Genomic DNA, 24670 nt, shown 5'->3' with positions numbered 1-24670 from the left:
ATGAACTTCTGTAGGGCATTGGTTTGAATGCTTTGCATCAGAATAAATCGAGTCTCGATGCTCAGAAATAAATTGACTTGCGAATTGTCTTTTTCCTTAGCTGCAGTGCTTACTGTTTCTTCATTGTCACTTAACTTCAGTTTCGTTCATCTCCTTGGTGTGGTGATGGATTCCCATGGCTCTCTGCTTCAGGAATCTGGAAGCGAACTTGAGATTCTGTGCACTGTGCTGTGCAGAACACTGGTCCGGGATACTTGGATGCTCAGAAAAAAAAATATGTCCTCGCCTGCATTCTTTCTCTGGAGGATTATTCTGTCTGTGCCAAGGATCATTCTTGTTATAACATCTCTCAAAGTGATTGAACAAGCAATTTTCCCCTTCTCTGATGTGCTGCTAGATATTCTGAATGCCGATGACACTGCTCAAAGTAGTTTCAATCTTTTCGTTTCACTGACCCCGGGAAAATGATGTCTTATCTGTAAAAGAGGCTAAATTTCGGGCTGACTTTAATGCTAGCCTTCCTTCCTTCCTTCCTTCCTTCCTTCCTTCCTTCCTTCCTTCCTTCCTTCCTTCCTTCCTTCCCTTCCCTTCCTCCCTCTTCTGTCCCTCTGCCCTTCCCTCCCTCCTTTCTTTCTTTCATGCTTCAATCAGACAATGGACCCACTGATGAGTACCTTACCTAGAGTTTATCTGGAACCCAGTTGCAGAGAGGGAGGAATGAAGATCAAAGGGGTCGGGACCAGGCTGGTGAAAACCTATTCCTAACATGATTTTAACTACCGTGTTATATCTTACGAAGCTGCCTGCTGTTTTGTTTATGCCGATTATAGCGGTGCTGGGTGAAGGACTGGGATTTGTTTTCACTCCTGACTATTCACACACCTTGTCCCCAGAAACATGTCTTGCATCCAAGCCACTTCCCTTGAGTCTGCACATGTTTTAGCCTGGGCATTTTCTGTCCGTGTCAACCAAATGATAGTGGCAAACAGCAGTAATAAAGAATGGTTGGGTGTTATCAAATGCTTTGCATAACTCTTAGTTATATGCAGATAATTCTTATTTTATGTAATTATAATGGTAGAAGCTATAATTGTGTCTTCTTTGTGCATAGATCTAGGAAAAACTGCTACTCATGCACTTGTGTAATTTTGGGGTGATGGTGATAGCCATTGCTTTACTGATGCAGCTTATTGCTTCCACAGTGATTGTGTACAAGGTGAGTTTTTGAATGGGATGGTTGAGTACTAAGAACAAAGAGGCAGTTCTCACAAATTATATATACTCCCAATATTATCTGCTTGGATAAGATTACAGGTCTATCTTCAGAAATTATCCAGTGGATTTCTAGTGCACGCCACAATATGATTTTAACCATTCATTGAGTATCCATTCTATAGTGGGGCCACTCCCTGGAGATAGGCTTGAGGGTGGGGAATGTGATCACCCACATTTTTGTAATCATGCTTTTATAGGGTCTGCCATAGTCGGGACCTTAGTCTGTGTTCATTGAGTGAATGACCAAATAGGCAATGGAATGAATAGGTGAGTGAGTGAGTGAGTGAATGAATGAATGAATGAATGAATAAGTGAGTGAATGAATGAATAGAAAGGCATTCCATTCCTCTTCTGAAACTAACAAAAACCTTGACGTTAAAACTGAACAGAAACACTGCAGGCCTATACTACTTAAAAACCCATAGATAGGGTACTAAATGAAAATTTAACAGACCAAATTCAATAGCACATTCAAAGAACCCTCTAGTCTGACCAAAGAGGGTTTCTTCTAGAAGTGCCAAGGTAGTTTTCTATTAAGGAAAGTGGCGCTGGCGGTGTAGGAATGTAAAGTGTTATAACCATTTTGGAAAGCAATCTAGCAATATGTATTAAAGTTAAAATATATATATGTCTTTTGATCCAGCTATTCCACTCCTGGGAGTCCGTTCCCCAGAAGCAAGAGTGCCAATGTATAAGAATCCTTGTAACAAATGGTCATTGCAGCCTGGCTCCTGGTGGCCAGAAGTGGGAATTGGTGATTGCCCATAGTCAGGTAGTTAATTATGTGGCGGTGCACACATGCGTGCTGCCGGATATTCAAGACAATGACACGGAACTAGTTGATACGGTCTCTACTGGACAATGACACGGAGCTAGTTGATACGGTCTCCACTAGACAATGACACGGAGCTAGTTAATATGGTCTCCACTAGACAATGACACAGAGCTAGTTGATATGGTCTCCACAAGGTAACCATCGTGTGCTGAGTGCATGGAAGTTTCTACAAAAACTATCATTTGCCTAAGAAAGAAAATGAACCCCAAAGCAAATACCATAAAAGGGAGGAAATCCCCGGGCTGCAGACTCACTAACTGAATCACTGTGGAAATATTATTTCTGTTGACTTCAATTTTCCTGATTTTAGGATGCCAGTGACATTTAAATGAATTAAAATGTGTAAATTGCCAGGAGCATAGAACACAACTGATAGCTTTAAGTTATTATCACAGCCTATTTTGTTGGTTTGTTTGTTTGTAGACCTGAGTAGAAAATGCAGAATTCAGGGGAACACATGAGAGACACACACCAGATTGTTAACCTCCTTCTGTTTTGTAGAGACAAGGGGCTGACATGGGATGAAGGGTGAGAAGGCCCACATAAAGAAAAAAGTGCACACTTCATGTTTATGAATTGAATTTAAATCATGGCACATGGGACTATTATAAAGAACTTTTAAAATGAGCACTTTATTGTAGTGGCATCTTGTTCTGCCAATAGACTTGATGTAATGGTCTTGGGGTGTAGCTTCAGTGTGGGGACAAACAAGATCCCTTATAAGGAAGATGAGGGGGTCTCCCTTGGTTTCTCGCTTGGGTTATGGTCTGAGCATCCTGCATCTCAAACCCTGTGCCCCCAGGGGCAGAAGACTGCAGTGGTTATTTATCTTCATTGCATGAGTGCTCCCCAAATAAATGTCTGATATTTTTTATTGGGCATCGTGGACTTCCTTTACTGCCTTCACTTTATTAGTAAGTGTATGAAATGATCTGCTCCTGGAAGAACACTGCAGACTTGTGGGTGCTGAAAGGTTCTTAGTAAAGCTTACCTCAGGGTAGCAGAGACGCTCTCAGCAGGCGCTCACACATGGTAAACAACGGGCCTGATGGGAAAACAATGCAAAGGGGCTGGCTAGAATGTATTCTGAAAATACTAATTCCACACTGGGGGACAAGGGGTGAAGAAAGTGTCAGTGTCCGTAGTACAAAAAACTTGGTAACATGTTGGTCGCAAGTAACACACGCCTGGATCACCTGACCGTGAGCCTGGCAAAGGTGTGTGGTCCTTTCTCACCGTTAGGTTCTAGAAAAAAAAAATGCTGCTTCCTCAGAGGAACCCTCTAGGCTCATGTTATTCCAGTATGCCCCCACATACCGTCTGCGGCCACATGGCTCTCTTACTGTCTGTTGTCATCTTTGAAAACGCCCACTAGGATGTCGTGATGTCTTAAAAGTTTTGTTTTTTCATGTGCTGGTGTTATTTACATTGTAGTTTAAAGATTGTTGTTCCTCTGCTAAAATGTTTAGAATTAAGTTTAAAATTAAGCATTTAAAATTAAGTTTTCCCTTAAAAATGTATTGGTTTCTCTGGCAGCTGCAGCAGAGTCACCATTAGGTAATTTCTCCTCATGAACAGGTTATGGGGGGAGGTGGATTATGGATCATGCTGGGGTCTCAGGTCCTGTTTCTCATCTTTGTGAAGGGGATGCGGTGATGTGGCATAGTTGATTATACTTTTATGAAGTCTACCTAGATTCCATAATGAAAAGGGCTTGACATTAGCAGGACAGAGCAAGATGGCTATCAAAGGTTACTTTACAAAAAACCTTCACAGTGAATTTGAGAACGTGCTCGAGTAACAACTTCTGCATGTTAAGATCTGTTAAATTCAGAGTCTCCTCACCCTGTTTTTGTGTGAGATGAGCAGTAGACATTTCCAGAATGGAATTACTCTTCTATGGTCTTAGAAAGTAACCATGTTAGGCCTTTATACCTGAGTGTTAGTGTCATGTATGTAAAAATCAGCCTTCACTTTGGGTTGTGCTGAAGTGACTGTAGTCTCAGCTTTCTGATTGCTAGCGTCTCTAGCAGTCACTCTTAGATAAAAAAGCAAAAACAAAAACAAAAACAAACCAAAACCAAAACAATAACCAAAAAAACACACTCATTTCCTCCAAACCCATAAGCACAGATGGGCTATTCAACTATGTTCAAATACTTTCTTCTCCTCCAGGTTCTTGCAAACATGGAAGACATTAAAGTCCGTGAAATACAGATTTTTGACTACAGGAAGAAAATTGCTGAATCAGAGACTAAACTGAAGCAGCAACAAAACCTCTATGAAGCCGTGAGATCAGACAGGAACCTGTACAGCAAAAACCTGGTGGAGGCGCAGGTAAACAGTGTGTGTGTGTGTGTGTGTGTGTGTGTGTGTGTGTGTATGTGTGTGTATGTGTGTGTGTGAGTGTGTGTGAGTGTGTGTGAGTGTGTGTGTGTGAGAGTGTGTGTGTGAGAGTGTGTGTGTGTGTGTGAGTGTGAGAGTGTGTGAGTGTGTGTGTGAGTGTGAGAGTGTGTGAGTGTGTGTGAGTGTGTGTGTGTATGTGTGTGTGTGAGTGTGTGTGAGTGTGAGAGTGTGTGAGTGTGTGTGAGTGTGTGTGAGTGTGTGTGAGTGTGAGAGTGTGTGAGTGTGTGTGTGAGTGTGTGTGAGTGTGTGTATGTGTGTGTGAGTGTGTGTGTATGTGTGTGTGAGTGTGTGTGAGTGTGTGAGTGTCTGTGTGTGAGTGTGTGTGTGAGTGTGTGAGTGTGTGTGTGTGTGAGTGTGTATGAGTGTATGTGAGTGTGTGTGAGTGTGTGTGTGTGTGTGTGTGTGTGAGTGTGTGTGTGTGAGTGTGAGTGTGTGTGTGTGTGTGTGTGTTTACATTTTGATTTCTCCCTATACTGGGTTAAAAAACATTCTGTTGTTCTAATGGCAGCGTTAGACAAGGAACCCTCCTCAATGTACCCGAGCATGCACCGGTTTACACACACTGTCAAGTTGCTGGGAATGGGAGTGACTGAACTCAACAGGACGCAGAGAGCCCGGCCCCCTTTGAATTGTTGTGTGGGATTGCTGCTGTGCTCTTGGGTTTTAGAATGGTTGGTAACTGCTGAGACTTGGAGTGCAATTGTACATTTTCCTTATTGTTTAAATTGCAGAACCTGACTTTGGAACCTCTTTACAATGATTTATGTGCTCTTAATTTCTTTAGTCACAGGAGATAGTGTTCCTCTGTGTGTGTGTGTGTGTGTGTGTGTGTGTGTTTGTGTGTGTGCATGTGTATGTGTTTGCACATGCGTGTTGCATATGGCACTGTTTGTATGTTGCATGTGTCTCCTGAGCCTCGTCTATGTCATTGCTAGAAAGTACTTTGATGCTGATGGGCACAAGAGACGAAGGAATAGCCTGGTTAGGTTGGGTCAGATATTGTTTTGGGAGAGCTCTTACATAGATATTGAACTTCCACCTGGAGGATGCTGTCTGCTTGGCTCCCAGACCTTTCTCCCTTCCTTTTGTTAGGATGAAATAACAGAGATGAAGAGAAAGTTAAAGATCATGACGCATCAGGTGGACCAGCTGAAGGAGGAGATCTCTGCCAAGGAGTCGGCGCTTGTGAAGCTCCACCTGGAGCAGCAGCGCATAGAGAAGGAGAAGGAAACATTGAAGGTACCGTACGGCCTATGGCAGAAGCCCCGCCCCGCTGGCATCTTCCCAGTGGAGGCAGCTTCCTGCTCACCGGAGGAAGCACCGAGGGGCGGGGGGAGGGGCGGGGGGGCGGGGGCGGGGGGAGGGGGAGGAGCAACCAAGGAAGGCTGCCTCTAGTCTCAGTTGCTAATGTTGTCATCTCAGAATTAGTCTCCTCACAGTTGATGGTCCCTGTCCAGTGGGAGGGAAGAATGGTGGAGGTCCTCAGCTCCAAGCTCATTTATGACCACCACACCTCAGTGGAAGAGGAGTTAACATGTTGGTTAACTCCTAACTTCCTAACATGTAGGAAGTCCTTGACTTTATAGGCTCACAACCCCTGACGAGCCCTGTGCTTGTCCTCAACACTCCCAGACTCTTCTCTGGGCTTTCAATAAGATGTTTTTGTCCATCTGTCCCTAATCTCCATTCCTTTGTGTGCAGGTGACTTTTCTGTCTGCAGTGTTGTTACCTATCAGGTGCTAGAGCTTTTCCCTCTCTTGGTTTGCCTTGGACCAGGTTCATAGTTGACTTTGCCTCTGCGAGTCTCAGAACTTTGCAGCCTCTCCTTCTGGGTATACCTGTTTCCAAAGATCTTACTAAGACACACTGATTTATTTATTTGCTTTTTAAAATGGCTTTGGGGGTGAACTCAGGCTCTTGTATATCCAAGACTGAGATGTCAAAAAAATCCAGCCCTTGAGTTTTTGAGACAGGGTCTGGCTAAGCTGCTCAGGCTGATCTCAAACTCATGAGCCTCCGGCCGATACTGCTACTACTTCTCCTCCTCCTTCTTCAAAATAAATTTATTTATTTTACATCCTGGCCAGAGTTTCCCCTCCCTCCTCACCTCCCAGTCCCTCCTCCCAGCCCTGCTCTGTTTCCACCTCGCAATCATCCTCCTCCCTTTCTGTTTAAGAAAGGGCAGGTCTCCCATGAGTATTAACAAAACACAGCATGTCAAGGTGCAGTAAGACCAAGCACCTCTCCATGTATTAAGCTTGGGCAAGGTGACCCAGTATGAGGAGTCCAAAAAGCCTGTAAAAAAGTCAGAGACAGCCCCTGTTCCCATGGTTAGGAGTCCCACAAGAGGACCAAGCTACACAAATGTATCATATATACAGAGTGCCTAGGTCAGTCCCATGCAGGCTTCCTGGTTGTTGGAAGCTCCTATGAAGCTAGATTTGTTAATTTCGTGAATTTTCTTGTGGTTAACCCTCCAGCTCCTACAATCCTTCCTTCCCATCTCCATGATTTCTGCCTAATGTTTGACTGTAGGTCTGCATCTGTTTCCATCAGTTATTGGATGACACCTCTCTGATAATAATTAGGCTAGGCACCAATCTGGTCACAGGATATGGCCAGTTCACTGCCTATACTTCTTTAGTGCTGGGATGATAGGCAGGTACCTCCACATCCTAATAGGCAATTCCTTTAAACCTACTAGTTTAGAACACTCTGTGTACACTAAGACGGTATAAGAGAGCTCCCTTCTACTTCATCTGACTAAGGAACTGAAAAGAGGAACATCTAAGAGAGTGATGAAATTTTTATCTATGGCTTTCTAAGACCACCTGCATAGAGATAGAGAATCATGGTTTCTGCAAATAGTAGCTTCCAAAGATAGACACTGTCTTGGAAGCATGCATGCAGCATCACACAGGTTTAACGCCACATTCCCTTGATTCCAGGATGCCATAGTTTGAAATATGTACTCTTAATTTAATAACAGGCTTGGTACCCAAATGATAGGTTTTCATGGAAGTGGAACTGCTGCATTAAATTAGTTTAAGGCACATTTGGTTTGAGAAAGATTAAACTATAACAAAAGTGCCTTTATGAAAAAGGATGTGGTAACTGATAATATTTATCAGGGGCTTTTCATCTCTGTCACTCCAGCTCATGAAAAAGAATGGAAAATTCTTCATTAAAGTTTATTGATATATAAAGAACTTTACAAACTTTGAAAATATTCTGCATCTTTATCCTTTATTCTTGTTCAAAAGTTGTTTAACTGGGGGGGGGGCAGTTTGCTTTATCCCAGAGTCAACAGCAGGATGGGGTTTAGTTATTGTTGAACAAATTAGAAAAATCTCATTACAAACCCTGCTGCACCAGGGGCCTCTTGGACCATCACATCAGCAAGGCTTCAGTGTAATAAGCCTTACTAATTGCTGTGTCATCTCTTTCTCTTGGAGGGTGCACTGATTCTCATCTCTACTTCCCACGTGCTGCCCAATTCAGAAGATTAACCAACATCCCACAGTGAAGTCCAAGTTGGAATTAGGTGCCTCATACAGAATCTCACTCTAGGACAAACAACATCCCCTATAAAAGATCACTTACTTCCAATTTCTTTGAGTTTGTTGTTAGAGTGCATCTATTTTAATGATGCCTTCCATTGTTAGGCACCTACAAATATAGTGCCATAGAAACATCATAATAAAATAAAAGGCAGTACGTTGTGTATTTATGCATCCCAAGGCAAGCAGCATGGGTAAATAGTACACATGAGCGTGATTTTAAAAGGCTTCTGCCTCAGAGGTGGACTCCAAATGGGGAGTCTCAGTCTGGATGGCTTTTGGCCACTGATTATAGGACGGTGATGGTTTTGGATGCGCTGTAGAGGTAGGATTATTAGCATTTCTCACTGAGGGAAGGATGAGGAACAGAGAAAGAATACAGCTGGTTTGATTTCTTATCTGAGGTTATTGGAGAGTGACTGGTCATGGCGCTGTGAATATGGGTAATTCTGCCTATTGTTAAGCCTGTTTGACATCCCTAGAACAACATGACAGCTCATATTCGGAGTTCCAGCCTGTTGACTGGTTTAGACTAAGAATTTGAATCACATTCCCACACAGGCCTCTGGGCTGCAAGTATCTTCAGTTTGAGAACTAAAACCCCAGAGGAAAGGGCAGATTCCCTAGTAACTTTGCCCCCAAAGATATTTATCTTTTATTCTACAAACTAAGTGGGTACATAATCCCTTTGGAGGGGCACGGCTTCTTGGACTCAGTAGGTCATGAGATATATTTTTATAGGACAACCCATCCCACTACTTCCCAAAGCCTCCAGACAGGTGGTTGTCACAGGAGGTCATCTGTACCCCACTCGCTCCCCTCTTCTGAGCAATTTTGTTCTTTGCCACTTTCTTTCCCCTTTTCTGTGGTCATCAGACACTGTAAGTCATCATGCCTCTGATGGCGTGCCTGCAGATCTCTGCAGATCGGGCCCCATCTGCACCCTCCTGTTCATTTTGTTCCAGTCTTGTTTGCTCGACACTGAAGGAGCCATCTCATTTGGAATGTCTGCCTCCCTGTCCTAACAAGCCCCCGACGCTGTCTCGCCTCTTCCCAAACATCCTGCATCTGTGTGACAGCTCTTTGATTCTCTGTGAATAATGCAGCAGCAAGTTCTCTACCTCCAGAGCTCAGTAGCACATTAGGGACTGGCCTCAGGGTACCACATCCTTCCACTTGGTGATTCTGTCCCAGGACATGCACGCGGAGCTGTCATCCATGGGAGGTGGGGGTGAGGAAAAAGAAACTTAATTATTCCTGTGGCTGAAGACTTCAGGTGGTTTATGCATGAGCCAGTGAGATTCCCAGATCTGGCTCTTGAGATACGATTTATGCCCAGAGTTATATTTGATGATAATCAGTCCATAAGCACTGATTTCAAAATTATATAATCCTGAAGCTAAACAAAATTGTTGGTGAATTGTTGTGTCTAGTCATCTCGTTGTCACCTCCTGTCACCAGGCGTGCACTTGGCAGGTGAAGGAACTTCAAGTCCTACCTCAGGTGTTGCCTGATGGGTGTACAGCACTTGGTCCCACAGCGGCTGCCACCCTTCCTGAGACTGCTAAACATATGAGGCCCTAGGTATCTCGTTGCTGCTAACATTTGCTGCCAATGTCGACTGCCACATCTTGTTTACAGCCCATAAATTTATGACAGAAGGAGACCACTCAGAATTTTGATCCATTATGGAAAAAGCGCCCAGCAATGGCAGACGCAAGGCTGGTTTTACACTTCAGACAGATACTTTTACACACTGCTGATTGCATTTTAATATAACAAGGGTTTCATTTTGTTCTGCTGATGGATTCTGATCTGCTCTTGGCACTTAGGAACGGAGAAGTGAGTGTGTAGATATGGGAAAATAAAAGTTTTATGAAGGGAAGCGTGAGCCAAACAGGTATTTCATTGCTGTCTTCACTGTCACCTTAAATGATTATGGAACCAGAAAAAGCTGGTTCTTCCCTCTCCTTTCTTATGGACGCTCCCCTTGAGTGGTAGACCAGGTCTTTTCGCAATCACTATTTCATTCTGCTTATCTCTGAATCAAAACACATTTCATGAATGAATACACAAAATGTCATCAAAGGAAGCCTGGTTTTATAGGAGCTAGTTGCACTTAACATGTACACTGCACACCTAACAGTGGGTGTGCACACATGCACACTACATATCTAACAGTGGGTGTGCACACATGCACACTACATATCTAACAGTGGGTGTGCACACATGCACACTACATATCTAACAGTGGGTGTGCACACATGCACACTACATATCTAACAGTGGGTGTTCACACATGCACACTACATATCTAACAGTGGGTGTGCACACATGCACACTACATATCTAACAGTGGGTGTGCACACATGCACACTGCACACCTAACAGTGAGTGTTCACGCATGCACACTGCACACTGCACACCTAACTGTGGGTGTGCACTATCTCTTCCTGCCTGGGTAAGCTGCAGTGTGGAATTCATGACTCTCTGACCCTCCTAGGCTAGAATCAGACCTTGACCTCAGGTGGCTTGCTTCATAGGCCTCCTCTTATTTTTGCAAGGTTGGGTGTGGGGATCCCAAGAGTTAACTGCAGGAGAAAAAAAGAAGTGTGAGCAAATCACACACACAATGGAGGCCTAACATTGCCCTTGTGATTACAGGGATGGGGAAGGCAGAGCTCCTCCTCCTCCTCATACCTTTCCCCTGTGCTAAATGGTCAGTGGTCCTACTGTCCTTCCTGGCTGGGCATGGAGCCCCCCTAAGGCACATTCTTCTTTCTTTAGTGTGGGAACCGCTGGGTTCTCGATGCAGGCTTTCCATAGTGTATTCAACCAAAGGACCTTCCCAGGCCTGCCCAGCTGTTTGTCAGCCTCTCTGCCTCCCGTCCCCAATCTGGCCCTCTGATCCAGCCTCATAGGGGGCACTGTTCTGTCTGCTCAACACACCAGATGTTTCAGTTTGCCCGAGCTAGTTCATATAGCCTGACTGTTGGATGCCTCCCTCCAACACACACCTCTCCAGCTGGGCATCATCTGTCACCTGCCAAGGACTTGACTCATTCTTCTCTGTCAACCCCAAGCAGCATATAAACTCCGTGTATGTGCTCACTCCCTTTTTTATACCAGCAGATGGCACGTTCATGCTGTTGTTAGCTGTATCAGTCATCTTCGGTGGGTAATGACTACTGTCTCACTCATCTTTTGTCTTTGATTTGTAACTCTTGGATGCAGGCAGCACGGGTTTTTGCATCAAAAGATCCTGCTTAGATATCTAAACTTCACTATTTACTAACTCAGTGGCATTGGCTAAATTATGTGCTCCCCCTTGTCTCTTTGTGGGAACACACAGTATCACGTTTCGCATATTGTAAGTCACTTGGATGCTGTGCAGTAGATAGAAGTGGCTTTGATGGGAGTAATTTTCCTTGCCTAATGTAATAGCCCCTCCCCCACTTCCCTGTACTTCTAGTTAACTCCACCTTAGGCTCTGGTTAAGCTTGACTCAGGTGTGAGCTCTCTGAGAAAGCATCCCTGAAGTCTCTGCTTGGCGATGGCTTTTTCTTTGACTTCCTATGATACCAGCTCACTGTCTAAGTGACAGGGGAGATAGATACTGGTGTGTGCACGGAGGGGCGGGCTGGGGGAATAGTCGGGGAAGTGTTTCTTGTGCAAGCATGCTATTGGATCTCTCGCATTCACATAGAAAGGTGGGCATACACAGTCTCGAACATGTCTAATCCCAGTGCTGAAGAGTTAGGAACGGGTGGATCCCTGGGGCCTGCTGGCCAGGCAGCCTAGTCAAAATGCTGATCCCTGGGACCCAGTGAGAGACCAACATATGACACTGACCTCTGGCTTCCACACAAATGTGTGTCTGCCTACACATGTGTGTGCACCCACAACCTAAACATTCACAGACACAAAAGCAGTAAAAAGGATACTGAAAACTGCTGCCCGAACTCAACAATGTGTATAATATTTGCATGCTGTTTGTATATTATATCTCCATTTCCACACTGGAGATGTCTTAGAATGTTTTTTTTCTTTTACATCATAACATCCCTTCTGTCCTATCAAAATATTTTACAAGAGTGATGCTTAGTTGTTATTTTGACTAATTTAATTCATTCTCACAACAGAGCTTCTCTCAGCAGTGAGTGTGCTGGTTGTGGTAGGACCACAGGAGACGCTGGTACATGTAGACACTGTCCCTGTCCTCACCCACGCCCTCCTCCTGAACCGCTCTTAGTGAATCGTGGTGGTGGGAGGAATATACTACTGTATTCCAGTGAGGCCCCTCCAATGCATATGCAGAAGAGTGATGGGAAACACTCGGGGTACAACTTCCAGAATGACCAGGGCCACTGTACTGGGCATCGTTGGCTTGCTGGTTCTTGGTGGAGTGCGGGTCTAAGCACACTACGCTGGGCTATGATAGTGCGCGACATGACTGTACAGCCAAACCCAGCCCACTGGTCCTGTTTACTCTCTGTCAGGCCGAGCTACAGAAGCTAAGACAGCAAGCCCTGGAGACCAAACACTTCATTGAAAAGCAGGAGGTGGAAGAGCGGAAGCTCTTGCGAATCATCGCCGAAGCTGATGGGGAGAGGGTGAGGCAGAAGAAGGAATTAGACCAGGTAAAAGCCCCTTGTCACACCCGCTCTGGCAACCACGAGTCCATTGCCCTTGGTGAGCCATGCTTGAAGATCAGCAGTACAGCCGTGGGCTGGCCGCGAAATAATCACCCATCCCATTCAGTTATGAGCACTTCTTGTCATCAGTTGTTCTTCTAAGCACTGGGAACACATTGGCCAATAAAGCCATCGGTCCCTGTTTTCAGGGGAGGTCAGCTCTACTTTACTATAGCTGCTCACGTGTCAATGTCGTTCATAATTGCATGACAGAAGCTCAAGTGTATAATTTTGTGATTAGAAACATTATTTTTTTCATAAAAAAGAAATGCTTTCCCTATGTAGTCCAGGCTGGTCTTTAATTGGTTTATCCTCCTGCCTCAGCCTTCTGAGTTCTGGGATTGCCGCCTACTGGTTTGTGTCTCTACCATATACCAGAAACCCAGGTGCTTTAGGGTCCTGTCAGGGAGAAGCTGGTCCGTGTGAAATGTGGGAAGTGAAGGGACTTCACAGGAGCTGGCCTGCCAGCATAGCATTCAAACTGAAATATTTTAAAAGCATGGGTTGGAGGCGCTGGAGCAGTGGCTCAGGGGTTAAGAGCACTGGTTTACTCTTCCAGAGGACCGGGGTTCAATTCTCATGGCCTGAATGATGTGCACAGCTGTCTGTAACTCCAACACCAGGGGATCGGATGCCCTCCTCCCTTCTAGCCTTTGTGGACACTTCATGAACCAGGTGCACAGACAGAAGTGCAAAAACATCCATGCACATAAAAATAAATACAGTTTTTGTTTTTTGGAATAAATACATTTTTTTTTCTCTTGGTTTTCGACGCAGGGTTTCTCTTTGTAGCCTTGGCTGTCCTGGAACTCACTCTGTAGACCAGGCTGGCCTCAAACTCACAGAGATCCACCTGCCTCTGCATCCTGAATGCTGGGATTAAAGGTGTGCATCACCATTGCCCAGCTCAAAAATTAATAAATTTTTAAAAATTAAAAAATAAATATAGCTTGGGAAAGACTGAAGGACACAGCTCTAGGCCAAGCACGGCTGGATTATCAGACCCTGGCTACGACAATTGGAGAAGTGCCATGCTGAGTATCTAGTAGGATGTTTCCAGTGTCCTGCCCGCAGGGCATGTGTGGACACTCAGTAGACACTGGTGGATAGAGTGGCCGCTGCTGTCATGGTGGAAAGGGGGACTTTTTGTCATTACAAGAGGCCATGTCTTTCCAGGTCATCAGTGAGAGAGACATCCTTGGGTCTCAGCTTGTTCGGCGCAACGATGAGTTAGCCCTGTTGTATGAGAAGATCAAGATCCAGCAGTCAGTGCTGAATAAAGGCGAGACCCAGTACAACCAGAGGGTGGAGGACATGCGCATCCTCAAACTGGAGATCAGGAAACTGCGGAGGGAGAAGGGCATCCTCGCCAGGAGTGTGGCGAACGTGGAGGAGCTCAGGTAGAAGGGAGGTGGTGGGGCCTGTGGGGTCCCTGCAGAAGGGCCTCGTGTGCATCCTTGAAGGGTTAAAGCACATTGTACAAAATGGATGCCACAGGATGAAAAGGTCCATTGAATGACAACAACTGCTTCACAAAGTCTCCCCTGTGCTCATGCTGTGTTGCAAAAACAGACCAGTCTCCTTCCAAGGGGGTGGAGGGGACAACAAGAAGGTCATTAAAACACCCTTCTGGCTCTTTCAGAAGGAAATTTCAAATCAAAGCTCAAATACAAACAAACACAAACCAGTTACAATTGAGATTTTTTTCTCCCTCAGTGAGTTCTTTGGAATTCCTTTAATCAGGCAGCCTGCAAGAGATAGAGCATCAATATTTAAATGCCATCTTGCTAACATATGCATGCCTTTTTCTTGGAATAACGTATAGGGTGGAAAGAGGTGGAAATTTTAATTCTATTACTCTGAAAATCTGTTTTCTTAGAAGGCGGCCGCATTTCCTACCTGACTCTTGATTCATCTCCCGCGGCTTTCCCTTAGCTCACATCATCCTTGAAATCTTCCAGCACACAGCATCTGCTTCCCTGTGGGAAAACATCCTTGTGTTTCATAGGAGCCATTGCAGGGAGCTGAACCAGAGACCCGGCCTTCCTTGGTGACTCCGCCTTATCCCTTAAAGACTTGTAGAAGCACAGCTTCTCCTTGGCCACCACAGGAGAAGGATGCGGTTTGGAAGGATGCTTCTTATAGTAATTACAAGAAAAGATACTTCTGGTGTTCAGATGCAGGAGTTGTGAGTTTGACATTATCAAGGATGGATCAATCTTTTTGATTTTTGGAGCTGTCTGTCTTTCAGATGATGAACGTGACACGTTCATTGTGGGAAATGCAGAGAAAGCACACAGAAGGGATTAGAAACATCACTCTTAACTTTGCTACTCAGAGATCACCACTGATGTTTCACCGACAAGTGGGCCCATTCTATGTGGCCACCGAGTGACCTCAAGGGCTGCCATGACATTTGTCAACCATGAGTTATTTTTGTGCTATATAAAAGGACCACATTCGATCCATTCCTAGTCAATATTGCTGCTTTGTTGATAATGGATTTTATTTCACTCTCCACGGAGAGGGCAGTTTCATAAAGAATGGATGCAAGCAGCCCTGCTGTCTACCAGCTGTGTGACCTTGGGCAAATTGCTAAGTGTCTCTGGGGTTTGGACTTGTATTTACAGTTAAAGGTAGTAGAAACCGACGCAATGCGCCTCTCAGAGTCGCCTCCACAGTCAGTCCTCAAGTATGGCGGCTTGTACTTTTTCCTTCCTCCTTCAGGATTGTTCTAGATGAGCAAAGTGTTAAAAATATGCTTTTAATTCTAAGCAGCTTGTTCTGCACTCCCTGTTGAGCGAACATCATGCAGTTAATTCTAATGGTTTGTCTTGTTAATGAGGGGAAGTTGTATTATTGGTTTAAATGAAGCAATTAAGTAAAAGAGATGGCTTCGTGTTAGTAATCTGCACATTCACAGCCGCTGAGGACAGATAGTGATGTCTTTATTACGTGAGTCAAAGAAAGCACTCGTCCCTTCTTCTCCAACAAAGGTTTTGGTGAATAGAATCTGCTAGGATGCTGAGGCGGGAAGAGACAGTCTACCTATTAACCAGAGATGCCTGAAGATTTGAGAAACATATTTGAAACAGAGCTGGGGCTTCAGGGATTTTTCTTTTCTTTTTTTCTTTTTAGCCACTTATGGTTGGTGGCTGTGGGACATAAGGTAGAATATCTTTATATTTCCAGACCCAGCATCTCCAAACCCAGGCTGCAAATTGGAATTAACTGCAGAGCTTTTCAAACCTATGAGATACAGGCCTTGCACCATACCCCATATAGCAGAAATCCTCTTGGGCAAAAGGCTGTTGAGAGTGATTCCACTATGCTGTGAAGACGGAAGTAGGCAGCCATAATTGGTGCTGGCTTATCTATCACCTATGCTACAGTAACTTGCTGTCAGGGTGTGGAGCTTGCGATGTAAAGTGTTCACCAACCACTTCTGTAGAGACAGGAACACTGAAATATATCTTGGGACTCTCAGAGTTCCCTTCCCAACCTGGCTCCTTGCATATGCTTCTAAATTCCCCGACCATTCAGAATCAAGATTCTAAAGGCTGCTGTTGCTCAGGGCTAAGGCACTTCTTGAACTCCAAATGAATTAGTCTTCTTTGTGACCTTCCTAGGTTTGGGAAACTGGCCTCTCTCAAAGCTAACAAGTTTCCTAGTTCCAGATTTTTATGCCAAATTCAGTATGTCTACAGTAATCAATTCACTGTTTGTTATTTATATGTGTGTTGTATACATACATGCATGAGTGTGAGCACATGAGAAGGTTGGCATATGGTGCTTTTCCACTTTATTTATGAGATAGGTCTCTGGCTGAATCTAGAGCCCACAGATCCAGCATGACTGGGGGATCTTCTGCCTCAGTGTCCCCAGGGGTGGGTTTATGGTTGGGCCACTATACCTGGTTGGCTTTTGCATGGGTTCTGGGAATTTGAACTCTGGTCCTTATGAATTCAGGACATTACCCACCCAAACCCATGCCCAGCCCCCTGTAGCAAAGAGAGCATTTTCAAGAGAAGTTCTTTGCCAAACAGAGCTTGTCTCATCCAGGCAGGAGCTTTTCCACATGCAAAGAGAATTCCTGAAGGAAAGGACGAGATGTCGAGCCCTGGAGGAGGAGCTGGAGAACCCCATGAATGTGCACAGATGGAGGAAGCTTGAGGTAACACCTGCTAGAGCAGCCTCCCTAGCCCCAGTCCTGTTCTCCACCCACTCAAGGCTCCTAACCTAAAGCAGGATGAGAGTAATGGAATGATATGCAAATTGTCACCTACAATGTAAAACTGGATCAAATGTAAATTGGGTTGTTTTAGAACCAGATGGTTAATTTGAGTTTGGCTTTAAAAGTCTTGGACAAAATCCTACCTGCCCCTAAAAATATCCTGTGAAAGCTATACCACTTTTATTGGTGGGTATGTATTTTGCTTTTAGGTAGTTTTGAGATTTGGATTGACTATTAGTTGCCTTTAGCAGTCTCTCCCACCAACATCTTAGCCTTCTTCCCTTTCCTGCAGGAAATACAGTTTGGTGGCTCGATCTTTTGCAAGGTCTAGGCTGTGTTGGCCAAGCCCTTTCTCTCAGGATCTGGGGACAGAGCTGAAACTACTCCTGGCAAAGGATGAGTAGTTGACTTTTTAATTCTGTGGCTCCTGCTAGGCATCATGACAATCTTTGCAAACACCAGCCACAGACAAGCTCTGCTTGGTCAAGACAAGGATGGCCCTCTCTTTATTTGTACACAGTGATGTGGTGCCAAAAGGGACTAAACGACCAATTACAAGGTTGAGAAATATAAGTCTATGGCAGAAGAAAGTTTAGTGCGAGGCAGAAAATCATCCAAATAGGATTTTATTTTTATTTTCCTTTAATGAAGAAAGTATTAAAGTTAATGCATTATAAATTGTGTAAATACAAGGCCTGAATTTTAACACCATCCGGGGTTGCCAAGCGAATGTGTGCCAAATCCTGTCCAGCTATGTAGGCATCAGCTGGTGCTGGGTGAGCAAAGTCAGAGTTAACAAAATATCATCTTTATCCATATTTAGTGTCCAAAGTGGCGCAGCCGACTAACTCGGTGATTACCATGGGTCTGCCAGGGAAGTGAGCTGAAGATCTCACACCTGCTTGCATCACAATAGCCTATTCTATGTGTTCTCATGTAGATCTTGGAGATTTCCAACTCCATGCCGATTTCTATTTAAAAAAAAAATCAAGGACTCTGGGGGGTGGTTGAAATTATCCAGCTGCTAGACTAATTCAAAGTGTCACTATGACTGAAATCAAAGTCCTGACTCCAAGTCCAGAGGACGATGCCAACACAGACCTGTAGCTCTTATTTGAGAGAAACACATGTAGCTGCTGAGGGAGTAAGCGTCAAAGCTGTCCAGGTTGATTCCATTTGAGTGCTAAATGCCACAGCCCTGTCCTGCTGCCCCCCACCCCCTTTAGCAGACGCCACATCTGGACTTGTCCCCATCGTGGGCTGTATGGAACCTTCTGGTTGACACTAGCCAGAGGGGAATCTCAAGGTTGATTGATTTCGGAAGTTAGTCCCATGGGAACCTGAGGTGGCAGGGAAAGCCCAGAACATCATAATGAAAACCACAGGCTTCATAGCAGGGCACGTCTTGAATCCAACTTGGACCCTTCCCAGCCTTGGCAAATGACTTCTTTGCTCCCAAGTGCTCCTGTCCTGTAAAAGGGGAAGATTGGTATCCCCTCACAGCTGTCACATGGCTAAACTGTGATGTCACACGGGAAGCACCGAGCGTCGCACACGGTTGCCTGATGATTAGTGTCTTTCCTTCTGGTGGACTAACACGCACGCCTTTCATCCACGGGTTAATCAGAGTCATAGTCGAGACAGCAGGCAGTGTCATTTGCTGTGCCGTTTTGTTTTTGTTTTTGTTTTTGTTTTTGTTTTTGTTTTTGTTTTTCTGTTTGGTTTTAGCTCTTTATTTACTAGGTCTTCAAGTGGGAAAGACATTTTAGCAGAGCAGTCACTGTTGCACACAGACCACGGAGCTTTCAAACTGATGCTGTCTCCCGTCCTTCTCCTTGGACAGGCCAGTGACCCCAGTACCTATGAGCTGATCCAGAAAATTCACACCCTGCAGAAGCGGCTCATCAGCAAGACAGAAGAGGTGGTGGAGAAGGAGCTTCTCCTTCAGGTACCGTTTCAATGCTTGTGCTCCCCACGCTCAGCCACCTCCAGGACCCTCAGAATCAAGTGACGTGGCAGCGTTGCACGCCTCGCCCTAAACTGCAGGTGGCAACAGCGACTCACGCAAGGGGAACAAACAGCCTAATTAATTGTTCTTTTATGCTGCGATCACTGATATTTCAAGAATCCCAGAAAATTAAGTTCAAGGCTAGACTTACTGCAGTCGGGTAATGTGAGCATTTTTCTCACTTTCTCACAGCTCTATTGTTTGTCAAATCCTTTTAACCGCTTTTCTTCCTATCTTCATGGAGTGTGAAGAGCTGCGATTTCAATCTTGAAAACAGTTTTCACATAGAGCACAAATGCTCTGTCCACAGGAGGAGCTGTGTGAATGGAGCGGGAAGACGTGTTTGAGGATGTGATATGTGTATGGGGGGGGGCGGGGCGTGCACGGGACGAGGCGTGTGCACACTAGTGCACATTCACGTGAAGCCTAGAAGGCGATGCTGGGGGTCTTCCTTATAGCCACCCGCCATATTCCCTAGAAACAGGTTTGCCCAGTAAACCTGAGTCTTGACTAGGCTGGCTGGTGAACAAGCTCCCAGGATCCACTTGTCTCAACCGTCCCGGGGTGACAGGCATGCATGGCCATGCCTGGACTTTACATGGGTGTAGAGGATTCAAACTCAAGTCCTCATGCTTGAATAGTAAGATGTCTTACCCACGGAGCCATCTCCCCATCCTGGCATCTTATCAGTCACTGGGGCCATCACCACCAGCTGCTGGCACCGCTGCTCCTGCTTCCCCTTCCGCCCCCCCTGCCTCCCCTCTCCCTGTTTCCCCGCCCCCTTTCCTAGGGCATCCCTTACTGAGTGCTGGCTGCTGTGTGGTGTGGAGGATTAGCTACCCTGTCTCATTTCCACTGAACAGCTCATGTGTGAGTCTTAGCACTCTCAGGTGATGTTTAGAAAGTTGGGGCCTGGAAATTTAAGAATGAGGTAGGAATGGTGGTGCTGGCGTCAGGGGGTCTGGATTGGCACTCTGCTTCTGCTGGCTTGCGGCTATTTGATTGTTACTTCTCTGCACCTGAGGCTCTCAGTCTACATTAAGGACAGTGGAACCTGTGAAAATGAGCATTGCAGGCATTGAAAGACCTTAGCGCCACACTCAGTTCATGTAAAGTGTGATTGCAGTGTGACCCTAACTACCGGGTGACCATTTGTAGGAGTAGGTACTTTTAGACACGTGCAAGAGGACCCTTCTGCTCCTCTTCTACTCTGTGTTTAGATGTGTTTTCCCTAAAGGTGGCTGGACAGTATGGCGCACAGCAGTGGGGGCATCACTGCACAGAGGGAGCATCACATTTTCATCCAATCTTGGAGATGAGCCTGGTGACGGAGGAGGCAGGTTCTGGCGTGGGGAAGCTCTATCTTAAACAGTTGACGGGTCAATGACTTAGGGACAATCAGAGACATTTTTTTCACTCATTGGTTTCCCCTTCTGTAAAGTAGGATCATAGTGCCAGTTCTCATTAAAGAACATACCTAACTTGGGGGTCTCCCAGGGGGAGCCAATTAGAGCACAGGCATTGGGGACTCACCACAGGGTGGATTGTGACTCTAAAAATGCCATTTTAATGCACTGTCCCAAGGCCAGGCAGCTGGAGAGCAAAGGCTTGGGACTCCAGCCAACTAGTCACCCCAGAACCCGTACCTTCCTTGGTTTCACTCTGTTGCTATTGTCACTTTGTAAAATTTAAAGGCAATTTTGTGTTGTGTCAAAACTCAGTTTTTAAAATAATTTGTTTTGTATTTTTATATAGAGTTTGTTCTATACTATATTGGGTGCCATAACTAAGAAAATGTCCTTGTGCCTGGGTGAATTAATGTACACTTCATGAGTGCAGGTGCCTGTGGGGACCAGAAGGTTCTGATCCCCTGGAATTGGAGTTATAGGCAGTTGTGTGCCTTCTGATCTGGGTGCTAGGAACCAAACCTTGGTCCTCTGCAAGAACAGTTAAGTGTTCCTAACCACTGAGCCGTCTCTCCAGCCCCTGGGCACTATACCTTTGCTGTTTCTTTCCTCTTAGATACTTTGGGTTTGCTCTGTTCATCTACTTTGTCAAAGTAGAGGCAGAGTCATGAATCTCTCCTTTCCTTTCCCCTCCTCTCTTCTCGTCTCTTCTACCTTCTCATTTCATCTTTTCTCTGTTTTGGGTGTTGAGGATTGGACCATGCATATTCGAGACAAGAATTCTGTCAGTGAACTACGCCCATAGCCCTTTTATCTTCTCATATAGGCATCTGAGTCCATAAAGTATCTTTTAAGCAACACCCTAGTCCCTTCCCTCAGGGTTTGATATATATGGTATTTTTGTTCAGTTGTAAATCTTTTCTCCTTTAAGAATTACTCGTCTGTTGAGAAGAAGTCTGAAGGCTCCCCGTTCTTCCCATGACAATGAGAGAGCACTTGAAGGTCTTCTGATCCATGCATGTTTAGGCTAACCTTTCCTTCTGGTCTTCCTTTTCATTGAGGACTGTAGTAGATGTGGTCTTTGGAATCTAATACTGCCTTTGAGCATAAGTGATCATCTGGAAGTAAATGATCTCCGGGTTTGAAAAAGATACGTGCCTTCTACCCATCCTGAACTCACAGAAATCCACCGCCTCTGCCTCTCCAGCGCTGGGACTAAAGACAAGTGCTCTTAAGGTCATGCCCAACTTGACTTTTTCTTTTAGTTGCATTATTTTTGACTTCAAACTTTTTGGTATGATCATAATGTGAGTAAAAGGGTATCAATTTTATTCATTTCTGGGGGGAATTATTCCTTCAGTATTATTTAGAATCTCTCACAAGAATGCTAAAATTCATCTGATATTAATATAGCCCTGCCAGCAGGGTTCTTTAAAATGATATTTGTATGTCTTTTAATTTGGGGGTGGTCTTTGTATTTTGGGCAAATCCCTGAAAAAAAAATCAGGCTCTGTTTATGATTTATCTGATGTACTAGTTCACTAGTGTTTACTATGGTTCTCGTCCCTCTCTTATTTCACAGTATTTATTCTTTGTGTGTGTGTGTGTGTGTGTGTGTGTGTGTGTGTGTGTGTGTGTGTGTGTGTGTATGTGTGTGTGTATGCTTGTGCATGTGTACTTGTGTGTGTGTGCAGGCATGCATGTGCCATTGGCATTGTGTGGCAGTCAGGAGTCAGTCCTTAGGAACTGGTTCTCTCCTTCAGCTGTGGGATCCACAAATGGAATGCAGGTCATTTGTCTGGGGACCCATGTGCCTGGATTTGATTCAATCAGGTTTCCTAGGCAATGTCACTTGTTTAGAGTAATATTTTATGGTAAGCTCTCAATGTGGGACTCTGAACCATTCGGTTGACATGTGTTGGGACCCCAGACTTGTGATGGATGGGTAGATCTTCATTCCCAGAGGAAGCATGTTTTCCTAACGAGAGCCTGAGAGATGGATCCTGTGCTCTTCCTGGCAGAGGTGGAACATTTCTGCCTGTCTTTTGCTTTTGGTGTCACTCTCATGTGGAGGAGTATCAGTCACAACTTTCCAGCTCACACAGGCTCAGACCCTCACCCTTGTTCTCCTATGGCCTCTCAAAGCCAGGCTTCTTGCTCACGGAGTATCCCGCTGAGGCATGGCTGCCATATGTCACTGTTGGCTACTTCAAATGTGGGACACCTTTTGATTTTGACATTTGAGCCAGCCACATTCAAACTGCCTTGTGGTAAAAGCATGTGTTGCTGTGTTTAGAGTGCCTCATACTTTGCAAACACCAGAGTCTAGGATTTCAGATTATTTATTCTGATAAATGGTCATCAATAGGAACTGTGTTGTTAGTTTGAATGAGAGATGTCTCCCATAGGTTCAGGCATCTGGACACTTGGGCCCCAGTTGGTGGCACTGTTTGGAGAGGTTTAAGAGGTGTTGCCTTGATGGAGGAAGTGCTAGAGGAAGTGTGTCCCGGGAGGAGGGTTTTGAGAGCTACAGCTTCATTCTGCTTCCTCTTTGCAATCTCTGCAGCATGCTTGCAGTTTAACATCGGATCTTCCAGCTCCCTGTGCCTGCCACCAAGCCTGTCACTTGCTGCCCTGACTGGCAGCCATGCTGGATTCTTATGCCTCTGGAACTATAAACCCCAGTGAACTCCTCCTCCTGTGAGTTGCTTTGGTCATCACCACAGCCAATAGAACAGTGACTAAGACAGAGGCCTCACCTCTTTTCTTCCTCATCTGTAAATTTGGGGCAATAACAATAATTGCTACGGACTCGGGTGTGCTAATGGACATTCAAATTGAGAAGATTATTCAGTCATCATTAACAATGTCATCATTAGCATCAATAATTTTATTAGTAACACTATTGTCTGTCACCAGGCACTTTTAATAGATCTCCACAGTCTCACTTCTTTCTGAGCAATCCCTCATTAAGTCTTTGAGGATTGGCTGCTACAAAGTTCCTTAGCAGTCCTGTATCCCCAGGCAACAAGCCTTGGTATGATGGCAAAGCATGAAATGCCCTGCAGGACTGGTCATTCTCTTAGCTATATGTGTGTTACTGAGCTATTAGAAAAGTCCCAGCACTTACAGAGGGAATTTTTGTATAATTTTGAAGATCTATGGTTGACTTGTTTTGACCACCAGGATCCAGGATAACTTTTAAGTGGTGATTGTTTTCTGTCCTGGTGATAGAGAGATTCCATTGTTTCCAAGAATCAGATAGAATGAGGACCATTTCCTCCTGCACTGGACTCGGGAGTCCCTTAGGAAAGACACTTCCTGTTTATCCCTCTGGCTTCCCTGTTAAGGGCTTTGCAAACACAGACCTTTTTAGTCCCTTGCTTGCTGCTATTATAAAATGTGAAAGCGAAGCAACCTAAGGGAGAGAGGCTTTATTTTGGTGTTGTTTTCCTTTTTTTTTTGGCTCACAGTTCCAGAGGGGCACAGTCCATCTTGGCAGGAGAGCCGAGAAGGTGTGGTAACAGGGGCAAGAGTTGCCTTCTAGCATCGCAGTCCTCAGCTGCACTCAAGAAGCAGGGAGTGAAGCACCTCCAGGCTTGCTCCCAGTGGTCTGCTTCCTCCAGTGAGGCTCCACCTCTTAAAGGTTCCACAGTCTTCCCAAACAGTGCTACCAGATGAGTTCCAAGAGTTAACACATGTGATCTTACAGAAGACATTTAACATTCAAGCCATAAACACTTATCCATGAATTTTTACTGTAAATGCTCTCTTCTTCAGGGAACTCTCTCTCCCTTGGTTAGTGTTTGGCTTGCTGTCTCTTTATGTCACACCTTTGATGAATGAGATCATTATAATTGTGCTTTGTGTGTATGTTTGCATGTGTTCCCGTGTAACAGTGCTTATGTGTGTAGATAACTGTGGATGTCAGGGGTCAACTTTAGTTATTGTCCCTCAGGCACTGTCTACCTTGTGTTTTGAGAGAGGGTCTTTCATTGGCCTAGACTTACCGAGCAGGACATTAGCCTAGACTTACAGAGTAGGCCAAGATGTGTGACTAGAGAGCTCTAAGGATCCTGTCTCTCCCTCCCCAGTGCTGGGATTGTACTCATATGCCACAACACTTGACTTTTTCATGTTAATGCTTGGGTTTATACTCATCTGAGCTTGTACAGCAAATACTTTATCAACAGAACTAGGCCCCAAGCTGACCATTGTGCCATTTGACACTTTCATGCTAGATGATAGGCTC

General features: G+C 45.0%; 1 protein-coding gene across 1 annotated transcript in view; it reads left to right on the top strand.

Moving 5' to 3' along the window:
• Nucleotides 1–22662, top strand: part of LOC100762393 (cilia- and flagella-associated protein 58) — a 46572-nt gene extending 23910 nt beyond the window's left edge. The window contains exons 7-13 of the mRNA XM_035441290.1: nucleotides 4286–4447; nucleotides 5609–5755; nucleotides 12576–12716; nucleotides 13947–14170; nucleotides 16833–16944; nucleotides 18848–18952; nucleotides 22564–22662. Of these exons, the coding sequence (XP_035297181.1) occupies nucleotides 4286–4447; nucleotides 5609–5755; nucleotides 12576–12716; nucleotides 13947–14170; nucleotides 16833–16944; nucleotides 18848–18952; nucleotides 22564–22662 (990 nt within the window). The remainder of the gene's footprint in view (nucleotides 1–4285; nucleotides 4448–5608; nucleotides 5756–12575; nucleotides 12717–13946; nucleotides 14171–16832; nucleotides 16945–18847; nucleotides 18953–22563) is intronic.
• Nucleotides 22663–24670: the final 2008 nt, after the last annotated feature.

Source organism: Cricetulus griseus, chromosome 3, assembly GCF_003668045.3.
Source record: "Cricetulus griseus strain 17A/GY chromosome 3, alternate assembly CriGri-PICRH-1.0, whole genome shotgun sequence".
Taxonomy (NCBI): Eukaryota; Metazoa; Chordata; class Mammalia; order Rodentia; family Cricetidae; genus Cricetulus; species Cricetulus griseus.
This window is presented reverse-complemented; position numbering and strand designations above follow the sequence as displayed.